General features: G+C 26.3%; 1 protein-coding gene across 1 annotated transcript in view; it reads right to left on the bottom strand.

Moving 5' to 3' along the window:
* Positions 1 to 3393: 3393 nt before the first annotated feature.
* Positions 3394 to 20160, bottom strand: part of LOC113388445 (dipeptidase 1-like) — a 158210-nt gene continuing 141443 nt past the window's right edge. The window contains exons 8-10 of the mRNA XM_026625821.1: positions 19150 to 19225; positions 9718 to 9856; positions 3394 to 3501 (exon numbers count right to left, since the gene is read on the bottom strand). Of these exons, the coding sequence (XP_026481606.1) occupies positions 3394 to 3501; positions 9718 to 9856; positions 19150 to 19225 (323 nt within the window). The remainder of the gene's footprint in view (positions 3502 to 9717; positions 9857 to 19149; positions 19226 to 20160) is intronic.

Raw genomic sequence — 20160 nt, 5'->3', positions numbered from 1 at the left:
AATTAAATAAGTAAAACCAATAGTGTAGTTGGTTCCCTGTCTAATTCAATTCTATTTATAAACATAATCATATACGAGTATGTTTTACGATATATAGTAATCAAAATGAGTGATTTAACTGTTTTTAATTACCATATGCTATAAGTAATTACAATTTGATATTACATGTTTATGACATTGATACAATCGACTGAAATAATAAATTAATAAAATTTTGTAATAAATTTATCAGAGAAATTATATCCATTGGTGTAATAGTATCATTATTTATTAACATTTGTAATAAAATTATAAAAAAAATAATATCCATTGGTGTGTAATAGTATCATTATTTATTATTTTTAATAATATTTTTACATATCGCCAATATATACATATAGGTTTATACAAATTTGAAAGTTTAGTCTAAGTTTATTAAATAGATACTTAGGTATATAAAATTGGTTTTGTAACAGATATTTTTGTTAGATATCTTGCGATAATATATATATATATATATATATATATATATACATATATATTTCAAACAAAAACTATCAATCTTTTATATATAAAGAGAATATCTTGAACAAGTTGACATAATGTTCAAGAGTTGACAGGAATTGATGATGGTTTTGTGAAAGAAAAATATTAAAAAATACTTGAAAGTATTATTTTATAATTCTATATATATATATATATATATATATATATATTATATATATATATTATCACAAGATATTTCCACAATTTTTCAAACAGCAATTTACAAGCAACAAAATATTCAACAAGAACATATTTTCCATAAATCCTTACAACTAATAATAATAATTTTCATATTTTGTTTAATAACAATTATTAATTATTTAAATAATTTGAATTATTCGTATAAAATATTCGATTGGTCATTGAATAGTTTTTCTTAATTAGAATTAATTTAAAAAATAATTGGAAAGGTATTATTTTACACTATATACATCACTATGCTAGTGATCACATTTAGTTTTAGTTTCACTATTTTTTAATAAATTATTTTGTTTATATTTCTCATTTGCTAGGAGTTTGAAGTTTTGAAAATTTGATATTTAACGATACTGGTGAAAAATGTGTTCAAAATTTTGACAAAGATTCGAGTTTTTCGATAAGTTTTGAATTTTTCCAACAAGCTTCGAATGTTCCGTCAAGGATTCGAATTTTTTGACAAGGATTCGAATTTGTCGACAAAAGTTTGAGTATTTTAACAAAGATTTGAATATTTCGACGAAGATTCAAATTTTTTAAAGATGATTCGAATTTTTCGACAAAGATTCGAATAGTTTGACATATTTTCGAATCATTTCACAGAAATTTGGATTGTTTGACAAAAATTTGAATATTTTGACAATTATTCGAATATTTCGACAAAATTATAAATATTTTGACGAAGATTCAAGTTTCAAATTTTCTGACAAAGATTAAAATTTTTCGACAAAGATTCAAATTTTTTCGACAAGGGTTCGAATTTTTCGACACAAAATTAGAATTTCCTGATAAAAATTTGAAATTGTCGACGAATTTTTTTTACAAAGAATCGATTTTTTTGACATAGATTCTAGTTTTTCGACAAACTGTCGAATTTTTAGACAAACATTCGAATTTTTCGACAGAGATTCAAATTTTTTCGACGGACACTAGAATTTTTCGACTAAGATTCGAATTTATCGACAAAGATGAGAATAATTTGACAAAAATTTGTAATTTTCGACAAAGATTTGAATTTTTCGACAAAGATTTGAATTTTTTGACAATCATTCGAATTTTTCGACAAAGATTCAATTTTGTCGACAAAGAATAAATTTTTTAGACTCAGATTCGAATTTTTCGACGAAGATTCCAAATTTATCGACAAACATTCAAATAATCCGACAAATATCCAAATATCAATTTTGCTATTCGTCGACAATCAGAATTATTCAACGGAAACCCATTTCTTCGACAAAAATATAAATATTTTAACAAAAATATAAATATTTTAACAAAAATATAAATATTTCAACAAAAATATATTTTTTTACGAAATACAATATTTTCAAAGGAATATAAATTGTTTAGCTAAAATATACATTTATTCAACTGAAATATAAATTTTCAACAAAAAAATACATTTTTCAACAAAAAATACATTTTTCAACAAAATAAATTTTTTTTAACAAAAATATATTTTTAACAAAATATAAATTTCTCAACAAAATACAAACTTTTCGATCAATATCTGGGAATTTTCAATGAACATCTGAAAATTTCAAATCAATCAATTCGCCAAAATAAATCCATTTTTTTTACAAAATCTGAAAATTTTTGTCGAAAAATGACTTTTTTTCAATTTGTGTTGATATTTTGAAACAAAATTCTATTTACATAAAACATTCGAATATTAATCGAATGTACACAAACGCTGTTCCTGAACACATTATATTTTGTTTATTCTTAATTTAATATAAATTTGTACACTAGTGTACAATGGTCGAATAAACTAGTATTTTATAAAATTTGAAAAAAATAATAAAATACAAAATTAATAAAGATTTTGTAAATGAAATGACTTGTATAACTTTTTCTGAATCAAAGTTAGTAAATTAATTAATGAAAACGTTTCGAAAAAAGATCGTGTGCAACGTAACCGATTTTTTTAGTAGAATATTCAGTATAAAATTTTTAAATAAAATTTAGAAACGTTATCTTATTTTTTAATTTATAAGCTTATCATTTTCAGTTTATAATTACTCTTTCAAAATAAAAGAAACACGAATATCAAAAAAAAAAGAAAAAAATCTGAATGATACACTCTCGAAACACATATTAAAACAAAAAAACTGAATGGTCCCGACAAATAAATTAGTGTAAATCCTGGCAAAATAAAGTACATTATATAACATCACAAGATGTCATTATAACTAAAAATTATATATATATATATATATATATATATATATATATATATATATATTAACAAAGTCTAATAATCGGGCATAACATCAATAAAAAACATGAATTTCTTTCAAAAATTTATTTTAAATCCATACGTTTCGGCTATAATCCTAGCCTTCATTCAGTGGAAACTAAAAATAAAATTAAAAACTAAAGCAATTGAATTGGAGTGAAAAGAAAAAAATAAAATAGTAATTAGTACTTACAATTAGTTGATCTTAGTGTTAGATTGGAAAATTTAATATATATATATATATATATATATATATATATATATAAGTAACGATGATGACATAGATTACGATCAAAACGTACAATGAACATTTTTCACAGATTTCACTCACTTCTGTTGGTTTATATATTTAAACAAATAGTTATTATTTATGTTACGAGGTTTAAATTTATATATAATTTATTATTACTATTTCTATTTTTACTTTAAATTCATCACGTAATTTTTCCTCCATATTTGCAATATACTCTTCCTAGAACATCTTGTTCTGGAATTTTTACATCTAAGGGCTGAATTTGGTCTATGGACATTCTGTCTCGAACCTGAAAATAAAAAACATAAAATTTATCATTAAATAAATTATACAAATATATATATATATATATATATATATATATATATATTACTATATTTCATAAATAAATAAAAAATAACATTTTATTTTTTTATTCAGTTTTTTTAGTCTTACTCAATTAAAGATACTAACAAAATAACCTTGTAAAAATCTTGATAACGTAAAAATAAAAATTATTTTATAACTAGAAAAAATTTGGTTAAATTTTTATTGTATATAATAAATAATATATAACCAAAATTTTATAATTATTTTAACGATATTTTAGATTTTTTCCAGTGAAAAGCTGGTAGACTAAAATGTATAAATATAAGGTTGTCAAATATCTTCCTTCCGCCTTTTTGTATTATAAACCAAGAGCAAAAAAGCGGAAGGGAGATATTTGACAACCTATGATGAACCCTATAATGAACTTATATTCGTAGTTGATTAGGATTTTAGTTTGGGTTTTTTTAAACCAACTTATATATTTAATTTATATATATATATATATATATATATATATATATCAAATTTAATTGAAATATAAGTGGTTTAGTCCAACAATACCTAAAATGTTATATATGAGGACCTTTAAGTTTATAATATCATTTTACACTTTCAATGAATACAATTGCTTCAAGGCTTATATGTTCGAACCCTTTCGCTTAGACCCTTTTTATAATTCAAATATTGAGATATTTCCCGAATATAATATATACACATATAAATATACATTCATATATATATATATATACATATATATATATATATATATATATATATATATATATTAGTCCTAACTTTTGAAATATTCATTAGCAAGTGAAATAATTTACAAGAAATTTTATTAATTCATCAGAAACTTTAATAAATAACTAGCATATATATATATATATATATATATATATATATATATATAACCCTAATAAGAGATTGGTTTAAAAAAAACTAAATAGTTCTTCTCATTTTTCATACAATTTGAAACAGTTTCAATATTTACTTTATAATGTATTATAAAAATGCATATTTAATTAATTATGAGATTTTATTAAATTATTCTACGGGTTAAAATAACAAATGGAAATGTGAAAAATTAACAAATAGAACAAATTTATAATGGATGTGCACATAAAAATCTCATGTAATTAAATATTTGCACAATCCGCATTCGCAAATGCGAATAATTCATTTTCAAGTGTTCGCTGTAATGTACTTACTGCACTTGAATATATATATATATATATATATATATATTTATATATATATATATGTGTGTGTGTTTGTGTGTTTGTGTGTTTGTGTGATACGGTTTTCCGTAACAAATTAAAGCTTTTCATTACGAATGCACAATGGAAGCACTTAGCAATGAAATATAACGGCTTTGTTTCCCAAACACACGATGTGATTCTTTTAATTTAATACGAGAGCCCGGAAAATATTTTATAAGTATCACATAATTAAATTTAATTCTGAACTAGTGGTGTATGGCATCGTGCCTTAAGGCAAATTGCCGGAACTTCCCGTACCGTAATGAAATATTCGAGAAATTCTAAACGTTTTCAAATATACTATTACAAATACTCTGTAACTCTCATTATTTTTGCTATCTTATTGTGAGCAAATGTAAATTATAAATCATTAATCAATTTATCTCCAGAACATTAACAATCGTCATTTCATTTCGAATTCAATTTAAAAAAAATAGTTGCCTTAATTTACACAAAATTGAAGAAGTGCTCCCGTATAGTCACAGTCTAAACGCATTTGCAAATAATTCTGTGCGACATTTTCACTTATACTGTACTTAGCTTGGCTGCATTTTCACATTTTTCAATAGTTTTCACAAAATTGGAAAAGTGCTCTAGTACACAAACAATCTAAACGCACTTGGGTAAACATTTGTACCAGAGTGGCGCTTAGACTGTGCTTTAGGCTGGGAATTTTTTTAAATTTTTAATTGTTTGTTTAAATTTACAATTCTTTTGTTAAAACAAGCAGAAAGTTTTTTAGGTCAATCAAATCGGACGCTTAATTCACTCAAAAACTGTCATTTTTTGTACATTTAGCTCTGTATCTTCGAAATGGCGGGACCTGCCTTTGACAAAAACTAATCACCTCTTCTCCCAATCATTGAATGTTTTTTAGATCATTCAAATGCGATACTCCGTTCTCTCATAAACTCGAGTTGTATTTTCTGCACTCTTTGCTCCGTATCTCCGTAACGGCTGGACCTGCCTTTGCCAAAAACTAATCAGCACATCTCTCTATCAACAGGGATCGAATGTTTTCTTAAACCATTCAAATCGGTTGATCCGTACTTTTTGAGGTATGCCTCTCTAAAAATGTTCAGAAACCTTCAAAACATCGAGAAATGCAATAATTTCCATATATATAAAATTTTCGTGCCACAGTTTTTGTTCCCATACTATTCCGAAACGGCTTGACCGATTTTCATAAAATTTTGTGTGCATATTGGCTAGGTCTGAGAATCGGACGTGTATTTTTAATACTCCTAAGGGTTGTTCACCCCTAATTTTATAATTTTTTTAATTTAATTAAACAAACTTTTTTGTTTTTAGTTTTTTATAATGTGATATTAAAAATACATATAACCTAAAAATTTTTAATTTTTTATCACCAACCCCTATTTTTTATAGTCATTTTAGCAATCCGATCATTTTTTATCAGGCGTTCAGTCATTGAATATTTTTGACATAATTTTAGTTCAAATTTTTGAGCTTAAAAAACTTAAATTTTTCTTTAAAATACAAGTCATCATCATTAAGGGTTGTCCGATTCTAATACATTTTATTTAACTTTGCGGTCAACTTTTTTAATTTATTTTTTTAATGCGTAATTGACAAAATATATACAACTTTTTTACTGCAAAATACTATTTATTTGTATCAAGTTAAAATTAATGTATTATATTATATTGCTTATTTATATCTAATATTTGATTCATTGACATTTTATTTGCTTTTTGGTAATATAAGTGCTAATGTAACAATTTTTATCAACATATAGTAACATATATCAATTTTTAGAACAGTTTTATCGCTCAAAATATATAAATGATAAAAGAAAATATGATAAAAGATGCATAAACTTTTCTAAATAATTCTATATTCTATCATTTTTTGTAAAATTTATTTCACTTCAAAATATTGTAAAAAATGTTCATTCATTTAATGGTTCAGTATGTTCATTAAGGCCAAATACTTTATCGTTATACCAAGTAAATCAACTAATTTTAATTTTAACAAACGTCAAGAAAACTACTCATTTTCTCAAACTTTGATGAATTTTTAAAATTAAACTACTTGTCGTAAGGCTCTCGTAATATTTCAGTAAGTTCTATAAGACCACGATATACATCTATAAAAATATATAAAATACATATCAAGTTTTCTCATTATTGATTATAAATAATATAATTACCAGCTCTCTGTCTATAAACAAATCCTGGGTGTAGAAAGAAAAACGTTTTTTGGTATAAAAACACAAAAAAACGATACGAAAAATTATACAATATAACCTTTGCTCTAATTGTCGCCTAAAAGAGAATAATACAGAACAGCATTAAAAACAGAAGGTGAATTTATATATATATATATATATATATATATATATATACCCTTTTTTATGCCATTGTTTTTCCAAAATATCAAAATAGATTTTACTACACATGTGATAAAATCGTCTATATAAAAAGATTGATATTTATCTACGAATGTTGTTTTTCACATTCGGAAAAACTTTTGCAGATGTTATAAAGTTGTAGAAAATTCATACTTTTTTTCTCACAATTTTGTCATAGAAAACATACAAACATACATACGTATGTTACATGGGGTTTAGACTTATGGCTATGACATAATTTACTCAAATGTAAAAAAACATGTGTATATATTTATAAAAAGTTCCAAAACTAATTTTAGTTATCGTTTTTTGTTTATTCTCATCTAAATATACTTTAAATGATTAGTATTTTATAAAATAAAATAATCATCTAATTAACTGATTATTAATTTAATTAATTAACTAATTATTTACTTAAATAATTTATTCTTAAATTCCTAAAATAACTTATCATTTAATTTTTAATATTGTAGAATTCTTCATTGTTCTAAACTACATTTTTCCAATTAGTTGCTTCGAAATGTAACTAGTAACTTAATTTACTAAAAAAGTTTGCTAATTAATTGATTATTGAATTACTAACTCTATATTTATTTAATTGATGCAAAATTAATTGATGATTTCATTCATAAAACTAATTGATGATTTATATTTGGAAAGTAATTGATGATTTTTATTAACCATCTGATTATTTAATTCGTCTGTTAATTAATAATTTAAATAGCTAGTTCATTAATGATTTAATTATCCAGTAAATTTATTACTTAATTATTAATTCAATTGATGATTTACTTCGCAGGTTAGTTGATGACTTAATTTATGAGTTAATTCATTATTGAATTATCCAACTAATTATTTATTTAATTAGTCAGATATCTAATAATTTATTGATGATTTACTTAGCCAGTTAATTTATTACTTAATTAGCAATTTAGTTGATTATTTAATTAGTTATTTAATTAGTTATTTAATTGATGATTTAATTAGAGAGGTAATTGATTATTTAACTAGTCAGTTAATTAATAAGTTAGTTATTTAGTTCATTGATGTTTTAATTAACCAGTAATTTAATACTTAATTAGCATTTTAATTAATCATTCAATTTATTACTTAATTAGCATTTTAATTAATCATTCAATTAACGAGTTAATTGATGAGTTATTTTATTATTGAATTACCCAACCAAATTAATCATTTAATTAGCCAATTAGTTAAAAAAACATTTGCTCATTCGGTAATTAGTCAGTTGATTTATTGCTTAATTAGTAATTTAATTGCTGATTTAGTTAGGGAGTTAATTAATGATTTAATTAGTGAGTTAATAATTAATTTCATAACCTAGTTTATTCATGATTTAATTAGTCAGTAGATTCATCACTTAATTAGCAATTCAATTAATGGTTTAACTCACGCGTTTATTGATGATTTAATTTATGAGTTAATTTATTATTGAATTACCCAACTAATCAATTATTTAATTAGCCAAAATTTTATTTGCCCGTTCGGTGATGATTTAATTAGCCAGTTAATGTTTTATTAAATTAGCAATTTAATTAATGATTTGATTAGTTAGTTAATTGATGATTTGATTATTTACCAAATATTATATTAACCAAATACTAGTTCATTTAGTTAGCTAAGTTGCTAATAATTCAGTTTGCAAATTAATTAGTTGATTTAAATTGCTAATTAGTAAATAATTTGAATGACTAATTAAATATTAATTCAAATTGATTGAAACTAATTGATGATATGCTTACATAAGTAATTAATCATTTAGTTAGACAGTTAATTGATGAATTTTTTATGAATGATTTAATTTACTAGTCATTAATTAATTTGCAACTAATTGATAATTTAGCTATCCAACAACCTAATGACTTAATTAGAAAACTTACTGATGACTTAATTAGTCAACTAATTGATGATATAATTAACTTAGTGATTGATGATATTATTTACCTGCTAATTGACGACTTAATGAACCAACCAATAAATGATGTAAAAAAACAAGTAATTGATGATTTGATTAGCCAACTAATTGATGAGTTAATTAGCCATCTAGTTGATGTTTTATTTAACTAATTAATAAATCAGCTATTTACATATTAAATTTAGTAACCAGTTAAATAATTAATTCAGTAAAATTAATAATTGATTATATAACTGGTATATTAAAAATGCAAAAATAAACTAGAAAAAATTTATTCCACAAGTAAAAAAAACAGAATTTTAACGATCGTCTCTTCGACTCCCTGTCTATTTCGTAAAGTTAGCAAATTATTTCCAGCAAAGACGCAAAACTTCGTATTAGTTTCGATTGGAAAAACGAAAAACAACTTTTCATTGCAGTTCAATTGCTTTTCAAAAAATTCCTCATCGTAAAAGAAAATATAACGTGAAAAAGAGGAGCAGCAGTAGATATGATGAACTTTTTTTTCATATTTTTTTTTGCTACGGTGGAGACGCAGGTAAAACTTGTGAAGAAATTATTTTAAAAATAAAACTAACGAGAGGAGAAATATTTTATGAAAAGAATTTATTTGATTTATCTACTTACGTTTTCTACTTGTCGTAACACTCTCAACAGATTCTGTCCTGCCAATTTTTTTAGATCCATTTCTGACCATCTGCCAGTTGCCAGAAGATGTTGGAATAGAAAAGGATATCTTGAGACGTCTTCTAGACCTCTTGGCACTCTGAAATAATAAAAAATACCAAAAAATTTATTATTCAATTTAAAAATTGTCTATTATTTCTATAAACTTATTACTTCGACCTAAACTATCGGCTAATACAACACAAAGTTATATTGGATGGAGTTACAACTTTTGCCGGTGGAGCATTCACCACTTGCTACCGACTGCGGTGGAGCAAGAAAAACAAAACTCGTGAGAGCCATCTATGGTGGTTTTTGTAACGGTTATTATAATGAAAGAACAACATGGCTTGCACTTAACGAAATTACTAACAAAAGTCCATCGGAAACTACATATATAACAGTATAAAGTAGTAGAGTAAAAAGGGTTGAATTAGGTTTGTAAATTTTGTAATTATTGGTAGACAAGTTTTATTACCCAAAGAGACGTTTATTATTAGTATAAAGCAATCCCAGGTCTCCCCTAAATTGAAAACAACCCAAAAGTGCTACAAAGAACATAGAAATTGCGTCGTTAATTCATTTTGCAATTAGGTCACGTGTTATTCAAGTGCTAAACTTAAAGTTTTGTCCATGGGGCGAAAAGAGAGTAAAACACGATACGGTGGAGGAAAGGTATAAAGGACGGTGGAGTAAGGTCGGTTGCAAGCTAATTGGGGGAATTGCTTTAAACGGGGTCTTAATCGGAATGTTAGAGGTCTCTAGATGGGATCATAATTTGGAATTGTATGTACAGGTATCATAGATAATTGTAAAGGATATAATGAATAAACTAGTGGTGTATGGCATCGTGCCTTAAAATAATTTGCTGGAACTTCCCGTACCGTAATGAAATATTCGAGACATTTTAAACGTTTTCAAATATATTATTACAAATACTGTAACTTTAATTATTTTTTCTTTAATTATTTATCTTGTTATATCTGAGAAAATCAAATGTAAATCATAAATCATAAATCAATTTATCTCCAGAACATTAATAATCGTCATTTCATTTCGAATTCAATTTAAAAAAAAAATATTTGTCTAATTTACACAAAATTGAAAAAGTGCTCCCGTTAGTCGCAGTCTAAACGCATTTGCAAATAGTTCTATGCGACATTTTTACTTAGACTGTGCTTAGCTTGTCGGCATTTTCACATTTTTCAATAGTTTTCACAAAATTGGAAAAGTTCTCCAGTACATATACAGTCTAAAAGCACTGGGATAAAGATTTGTACCAGAGTGGCGCTTAGACTGTGCTTAGCGTGGGTAATTTTTTGAATTTTTAATCCAATATTACAAAAATCTTTAATGTAAAATATAAAAAGATGTAAAATTTTTTTAGCACTTGTTTTGTCAATACAAGCAGAAAGTTTTTTAGATCATTCAAATCGGACGATTAGTTCACTCAAAAACTGCCATTTTTTGCACACTTAGCTCTGTATCTCCGAAACCGCTTGACCTGCCTTTGCCAAAAAATAATCACCACTTCTCCCATTACGAATTGAATGTTTTTTGGATCATTCAAATCCGATGCTTCGATCTCTCAAAAACTTGATTTTTATTTTCTGCACTTTTTGCTCCGCATCTCCGGAATGACTGGACCTGCCTTTGCCAAAATCTAATCAGCACATCTCCCTATCAATAGGAATCGAATGTTTTTTAAACCATTCAAATCGGTTGATCCGTACGCCCAAAAACGTGGACAAAAAATGTGATCATACAAAACACACACACACATCAATTTTTTCTGAGGTATGCTAGTAAAATGTTCAGAAACCTTCAAAACGTCGAGAAATGCAAAAATTTTCAGTTTTGATTTTCAGCCCATTACTATAACTACCCTACGGGAAGTAAAAAATGTCAAAAAGAAATCAATTTAAATTCGTACAATTAGATTAAATGTTAGGTTTAAAAATACAAAAAATCACCCAGCCTAAGCGCCACTCTGGTACAAATGTTTACCCAAGTGCGTTTAGATTGTTTACGTACTGAAGCACTTTTCCGAATTAAAATAAAACTATTGAAAAATGTGAAAATGCCGCCAAGCTGAGCACAGTATAAGTGAAAATGTCGCACAGAATTATTTGCAAATACCTTTAGACTGTAACTATACCGGAGCACTTTTTCAATTTTGTGTAAATTTTGCAACTATTTTTTTTTTTTAAATTGAACTCGAAATGAAATGACGATTGTTGTTAATGATCTGGAGATAAATTGATTTATTTATGATTTACATTTTATTTGCTCAGCTATAACAAGATAGCAAAAATAATTCAAGTTACAGTATTTGTAATAATATATTTGAAAACGTTTAAAATTTCTCCAATATCTCATTATGGTACGGGAAGTTTCAGCAATTTGCCTTAAGACACGATGCCGTACACCACTAGTTTAAATATCTCTTATTACATAATTGTATGTATTATCCCTGTATACTAGTATTTATTACATAATTCAATCCCCGTATTATATATTCAGCGTATGGCTTCCAACTTTGAAGAATCAACCCCTTTGATAAAGCTTCGTCTGTAAAAGGATTCGGAAGCAAGAAAGTTTAACTTCGTCGTGCGTTCGTCCGATCGGACGACCATAGAAATTCCAAAACGGATTAATTTTATGAGGCCATTTCAATGTTAGAATACGACGGTGGAGGAGTGAAAAGTGTAGGTGGAGATGGGTTGTTGTGGGAGGAATTTAGAAGGAAATTTTGTAGGTGAAGGTGGAGAGAAAGTTGGGCGGTGGAGATGTGTATGAGAAAATGAGAGATGTAGAAGATTTTGGAGATTTTTTAGAACGGTGGAGAAATCGTTTGGGATGTGTAGAGATCTTCAAGGAGGTTAAAAGATTTTCAGGAAAGTATGAAAATCCTGAGGGAGGTAAAGCGATCTTCAAGGAGTTAAAGAGATTTTCAGGGGGGTGAAAAGATCCTTTGGGAGGCGAAGAGATCTTCAGGGAAGTGAAGAAATATTCAGGGAGGTTTAGAAACTGTCAGAAAGGTATAGAGATTCTCAGGGAGGTATAGAAATTCTTTTGGAGGTATAGAAATTCTTTTGGAGGTATAGAGATTCTTTTGGAGGTATAGATTTTCTTGGAGGTATAAAGATTTTCTTGGGGGTATAGAGATTTTCTTGGAGGTATAGAGATTTTCTTGGAGGTATAGAGATTTTCTTGGAGGTATAAAGATTTTCTTGGAGGTATAGAGATTTTCTTGGAGGTATAGAGATTCTCTTGGAGGTATAGAGATTGTCAGGAAAGTAAAGATATTTTCATAGAGGCAAAAATATCTTTTGAAAGGTTTAGAGATCCTCTGGGAGGTTTAGAGATCCTCTGGAAGGTTTAGAGATCCTCTGGGAGGTTTAGAGATCCTCTGGAAGGTTTATAGATCCTCTGGGAGGTTTAGAGATTCTCTGGGAGGTTTAGAGATTCTCTGGGAGGTTTAGAGATTCTCTGGGAGGTTAAGAGATCTTCTGGGAGGTCTAGAGATCTTCTGGGAGGTCTAGAGATCCTCTTGGAGGCAAAGAGATCCTCAGGGAGGTAAAGATCTAACAAAAAGCTGAGTGATCTAAGAAATCTATAGAAGTGTTAATTAATCTATCAAGACTTTCAGAGCTCTACAAAAACGTGGAAAGATCTTCCAAGACGTTGAAAGATCTACTAAGATGCTAAGAGATCTGCCAAGACTTTCAGAGTTCTACAAAGACATAAAAAGATCTACCAAAATATTAAAAGATCTACCAAGACGTTGAGAAATATACCAAGAAGTTGAGATGAGATGAGAGATGAGAGATGATCTACCAGTGCAAAGTGGAAAGATCTAAAGAAAAAAAAATTAGAAAGTTGAAGAAGGACTAGAAAGTAGAACAAAAAATCAACCAGAGTGTAGTCAACTCCACTAGAAAAAGAACCATTTAAGTATCTTGTAATTAAGATTATAAAAATTTTAATGACAAATCTACAAGTAAGTGGAGAGATCTAGCAAAATGTAGAGAGATCTACAAGCATCCAGAAAAATCCATCATTATGTGAAAGGATATACCACTAAAATAAACTACAATAAAAAGAAGAGATCGACATCAAAGTATGAATAGCGACTAGAAAGCCAATAAATCTGAAAGTAAAAATACCGACGAAGATGTAAAGACATCTAAATGTAGAAAAAAGAAACTATAAGACGTAAAGTGATAGATTCAAAAACAAATATAAAAAAATCTACGAGAATGTGGAGAGATCTGCAGAGAAGTAAAAATTTGTACCAGGAGGTGGAGTAATTTACCAGGAGCTAAAGAGACATCAAAAAGTAAATTAAAGTACGAGTAAAATGCAAAAAATTGAGCGATTGAAATTGGGAGGTCGTTAAAAATTTGATAAATCTTGGATAAAATAAATTTGATAGATTTTGAATAAAATGAATGTAAAACTATCTACGATAAAATTAAGAAGGAAGGAGTGGTAGACTGAATGATGTATGAAGAATTTATCGATAGCAACTTGCCTATAGGCCACACCGTGTGGAATTTGAAGTTGCGATATATGGAAAAAAAACTAAGAATTTTGAAACCTTTCTAGCGATGCATAATACTTTATATGTTTTCTTTATAGAAATATCTAAACGGTAAGATGACTAGATAACTAGGACCACTAGATAGATCACCAGTTATATATATATATATATATATATATATATATATATATCCACGATATATTCAATCCTTCGACTAATACAAAGCAAAACTTTGCACTCCACCGTCCTCCACCGTCGTCGTCTATCTCATATCTCGAAACGTATGAATTGAAATTACGTGTTAGAACCAAGTTACAAGAACAAGAACAAGGACAAGATATGCTCTTATCTCTACTCCATATTATTATCTTCGAATGTGATGTGATATATGATATTTCGATAATATGAGGAAATTCATCGGTGCAAAACACATCACCATCGCAAATACTATCACCTAGACATAGATAAAAGATAATAGATTTCGGACGATATTTTAGATAATGAATACTGAAATATATTATCTAGAGGTACATGGGTCTGTTAAAAATATTCTAACTTTTTTTTTTGAATTTTTGCCACTTTATTGTGCTATGTTAAAATTACTTCTTCTCATCATGAATTGACATTATACATTGAATTACTTGTTTCTTTTTGAATTGGCTAAAACATGAATTCCTAAACTGTCAATAAATATTATCATCCTGTAGGATAAGTTATTGTAATCGTCCAAAAATCGATAAAAAATATATTTGCATTTCTTCACGTTTCAAAAGTTTCTGAACATTTTGGCATACTTCAGAAAAAGATGGATGTGTGTGTGCGTTTTCGGGCGCACGGACCAACCGATTTACATGATTTAAAAAACATTCAATTCCTATTGATAGGGAGATTTGCTGATTAGTTTTTGGCAAAGGCAGGTCCAGCCGTTTTAGAGATACGGAGCAAAGAGTGCAAAAAATACAAATCGAGTTTTTGAGAGAACGGAGTATCAGATTTGAATGATCTAAAAAACATTCAATTTGTAATGATTGGGAGAAGTGGTTATTAGTTTTTGGCAATGGTATGCCTAGCAGTTTCGGTGATACAGAGCTAAATGTGCAAAAAATACCAGTTTTTGAGAGAACTAAGCATCCGATTTGAATGATTCAAAAAGCTTTTTGCCTGTATTGACGAAACAATTGCTATTGGAAAAAAATCTAAAATTAAAACAAAAATCGAGTTTTTTTGTATATCGAAATTCTAAATTTAATTTTAATTCTAGCTAAATTCATAAAGCTCACAGATATACTTCAAAAAATAATTCTAACTCTGCAATTTAGTTTATGCAAATCTTATAAATATTATACAATGTCCCTCATTTCAAATCCGAATGATTAAGTATTTCATTTACATTTTAATAATAATAATATAAACATCATTGTCAGATTCATAAGCTCTTATATTTCGTCTACAAAATATGAATAATGAAAGCTACAGTATATACTATAATCTATTTAAAAAAACTTAATATTCCTCGATCATTTCGTTATGGTACGGGAAGTTCGAGCAATTTGCCTTAAGGCGCGATGCCATACACCACTAGTTTTTGTGATTGATTAATGTAATGTTTTGATCACAAGGTTTGATTTATAATATCTCCATTGTAAATCAAATGCAAATTAGAAACATTGACAACTGTCTTCATATAGTTTCATTTTTATAAAATGTATCTGTCAAAATTAATTGAAATTTCTAAAATTTTAATACTTGTAGTATGAACTAAAGTTTCTAATATAGCCTATAACCTAAGTTGAATATAAATGCAAAATATGATCAAATAAAATTCAAAATCGGTTCAGTAGTTTAGGAGTTTATTCCGGTCGAACATCGTGACTCATCTTTATTTTACTCTCTAATAATCCTTATGTCAAAATGAACGATTTGTTTAAATAAATTTATCACACTAAAATTTCCAAACCAGGAATATTTTTGTATATATATATATATATATATATATATATATATATATATCGGAATGCAATTATCCAATTTTTCAATTTTGTAGAAAATTACCTCCTGCAAATTCAATAGAGCGGCGTGAAATACGTGTCTTAGATTTTAGATTCTGCAAATACTGTATTGCACTATATACAATACTCGACAAACATAATAAACACATGTATATATATATATATATATATATATATATATATCGTACACAGGTACGTGCTCTATGCAATATTAAATCACTGTTTTATATCGCCTACGTGCAAGTCGGGAACATATGCTACTAAAATTATATATATATATATATATATATATATATATATATATATATATATATATATATAAACTCTAGTTAATGGATTCTTAGTTTTAGTACCAGTCAGTAATAAATAACAAACTTATTTCACGGAAATGAAATATCGAAAACAATACATCATCTAATGAAATTTATATCAAGATGTATTTTAACTTCTACCAATGGCTTTCATCTGATGTTTGTCCTGAATGTAGTGCTAAACTACTGAACCGATTTTAAATTTTATTGGCTCATTGTGTGCTTATACATCCAACTTAGGTTATAGGCTCTATTAAAAATCTTAGTTCATATTCTAAATAATAAAATTTTAATATGATCAATTATTTTAAGACGAATTTTAAGAGTATTCTGTACAATGACAGTTGTCTATGTTTCTCGAATACAGATAAATTGATTTATGATTTATTATGTTTATATATATATATATATATATATATATATACATATATATATGTGTGTGTGTAAGTTTGTCTCAGGATGTTTGTCCGTAATAGACTCCTAAATTACTGAACCGATTTTAATTTTTTTTGCCTCATCGTGTGTATTTATATCCAACTTAAGTTATAGAAAATATTAAAAATCTCAGTTCATATCCAAGATATGAAATTTATATAAAATTCCATTAATTTTAACAGGTAAGAATTTAATAAATACAAAACACTGAACTAACAATTGTCAATATTGCTGAAAACATCCATATAAATAAAATATAAATCTTTCTAATAAAATAAATGAAATTTTTGCTCAACTAAATCAAAAAGATTTAAAAAATGAAATATAATCTATATTTAGATAGAATTTTGTCTTAATTTTTTGTGATATAATTTTGTATGTATGTAAAGCATCACTATTTATGAAATAGCATCGTTTATTAATGAAATGTTTAAATAAATTTGATTTATAATGTTAATATAAAACTACCATATAAATATAAATATCTATTTTACATTTGTTAATTAATAAACAAGATCTTAAAAATATTATAAAAAACAATATATAGTCGAAATGTTACATTATACATAAATCGGGCAAAATTTTACAGTTAAAAAAATTAAAATTTTTGCTAATTTAAAAAAAAACAAACATATTCTAATCTACGACGTTAATTCATAATGAGACGTAGTGGAGTGTACGGCACCGTGCCTTAAGGCAAATTGCTGGAACTTCCCGTACCATAATTACACATCCGAAGAACATTAAATATTTTCAAATAGTTTGTTATAAATACTGTAACATTTGTCTAATATTTATTTATAAGAATTATATAAACTGCATTACAAGGTTAAAGTTATTTATTTAAAGTATTAAGTGAGGCTCAAAACTTTAGCCAGAATTAAAAAATTAGTTTTTTGTTAATTTAAAAAGAAACAAATATATTCTAATTTATGACGTTAATTCATAATGAGAAAAATCATGTAGAGTTCATTATATTTATTTATTTATCATTATAAATGGTTATATAAGATTTTTTGCAAATTCGTATTTTGTATTAATTTTCCTCAAAATATATTACAGTGTGGTTGAAAATATTTATTATATTTTAAACAATTTTGTGAGCACAGTTTTAAATTATCTAGCTTTCATCTATATATTTAATATATACATATTTTCTGTACGAGTGTATGTTTCAATACTATTCCTTATCGGTTATTCGGATTTTGATAATTCTTTTTAGAGTTTGTCAAAGAGAATTTTTAAGATAAACTAATATATCGTGCGAGATTATGAAAATCATATTACTAAATTATTGAAGAAATTATGTCGTGTTGTAAAATCAAGTGTGATATTATTTTTTTACCGCAGATACTATATTATTTTTATCTGAATTGCTTATACTGCTTATGTTAGGACCATAAATAAATTATAAATACAGGACATCAAATAGGATATTAAAAAGTATAGAATAGGATATTAAAAAATTTGGAACTTTTGAATTGTAGACGTGGGTACATAACAATATCTGTCGGGTCATCTAGTAAATATATATATATATATATATATATCCATAAATTTAGCCGAAATATATTTTCGTGAATAACATATATATTTGGAAATATTTTTGTCACGTTTCTCTGCACATCATAAAGATTTACGCCATCGTGCAATCAAACTATTTGTCATACGAAAATTTATAGATGTATATATATATATATATATATATATATATATATGTGTGTGTGTGTGTGTGTATGTGTATGTATTCAAATGTCCATATATCAAATAAACGGAGGTATGATCTATCACTAATATTATTCACACTCAAATATCTCATGTCAAAAGAGGGTCTGATACGTGTCCTGATAAAATACTTATTTTATTCTGACTTTGATAAAATCTGTATATGATATATATATATATATATATATATATATATATATATATATATATATATATATTTGTATATATTTCAAACAAAAACTATCAATCTTTTATATATAAAGAGAATATCTTGAACAAGTTGACATAATGTATGTATGTATATGATATATATATATATATATATATATATGTATATATATGTATAATTTATAAAATATATACTTACAAATTAACTCCATCATATCCTGCTCCTATTCCCACATGATCGATTCCTGCGACTTCTCTGATATGCTCGATGTGTGCTGAAATTAAAAAAAAAATACATATAAGTCTTATTTTTGTTTAAATCTTATTTTACTATTCATTTATGATAATATAAATAGTCGGCTTCTAATTCAATTTTTTTTAAGTAAAACTTCTTTAAGGGTGTAAATTTGTGAAAATGCAAAGGAAGAGCGTTACGCTCGGGTCGCTCTCGATGATATCATTTCTATACGGGTCAATTGTGATTGGTCGTCGTGTCGCGTGAGTATGATTGCTTTGATTATATGCGTATATATGGCGTAAATGTATGCGAGAACCATATTGTTCGGAAAAACATTAGATTTTAAGGTTATGTCCTAGTAGGAATCTTGATTTGATGATAAATGTCCTGATATAAAAAATCTTTCTAGATCTGAAGAATATTTTATCCCGTCTTCAGTAAATAATTGTATTGAAAATAATAAAACAAATGAAAAGCCGTGCCGTGTATTATTCGTGGTCACTGTATATGTTTGCAAATTAATTTTATAAGTAAAACATCTAATTTTTGTTGCTTAACATTAAAAAAATACATTCACCAAGTTGATATTAATGATAAAATTGGTATTTTTTTTAACCAAGACATACCAAAATGCATTCTACCATTGCAATCTATTTTAATTTTACAAATAAATATGAAAATATACAAATGAGTACTTTAAGAATATTGGCTTTTGATAAAAATAAATATTTGCAAATAAAGAGTGCCATAAATTTAAAAAGTTGATATTTTGAGTTTCTAATATGCAACACGTTTAACCCTTTCCATCCGCAAATTGCGAGATTTGCATGTATTTTGCATACGAGTAAAAAGGATTGATAATTTTGTGTATAAATAAAACAACTTACTGCAATTAAATAATATTTATCTAAAACACCTCATTAGATTTAAATACATATAATTTTTCAAAACCATTTGACATTTGACGTATGA

This window comes from Ctenocephalides felis, unplaced genomic scaffold (genome assembly GCF_003426905.1).
Source record: "Ctenocephalides felis isolate EL2017-DRISC unplaced genomic scaffold, ASM342690v1 CF-g0.4_SCAFFOLD_03572, whole genome shotgun sequence".
NCBI lineage: Eukaryota > Metazoa > Arthropoda > Insecta > Siphonaptera > Pulicidae > Ctenocephalides > Ctenocephalides felis.
Note: the sequence above shows the minus strand (reverse complement) of the source record. Positions and strands in the feature narration are given on the sequence as shown.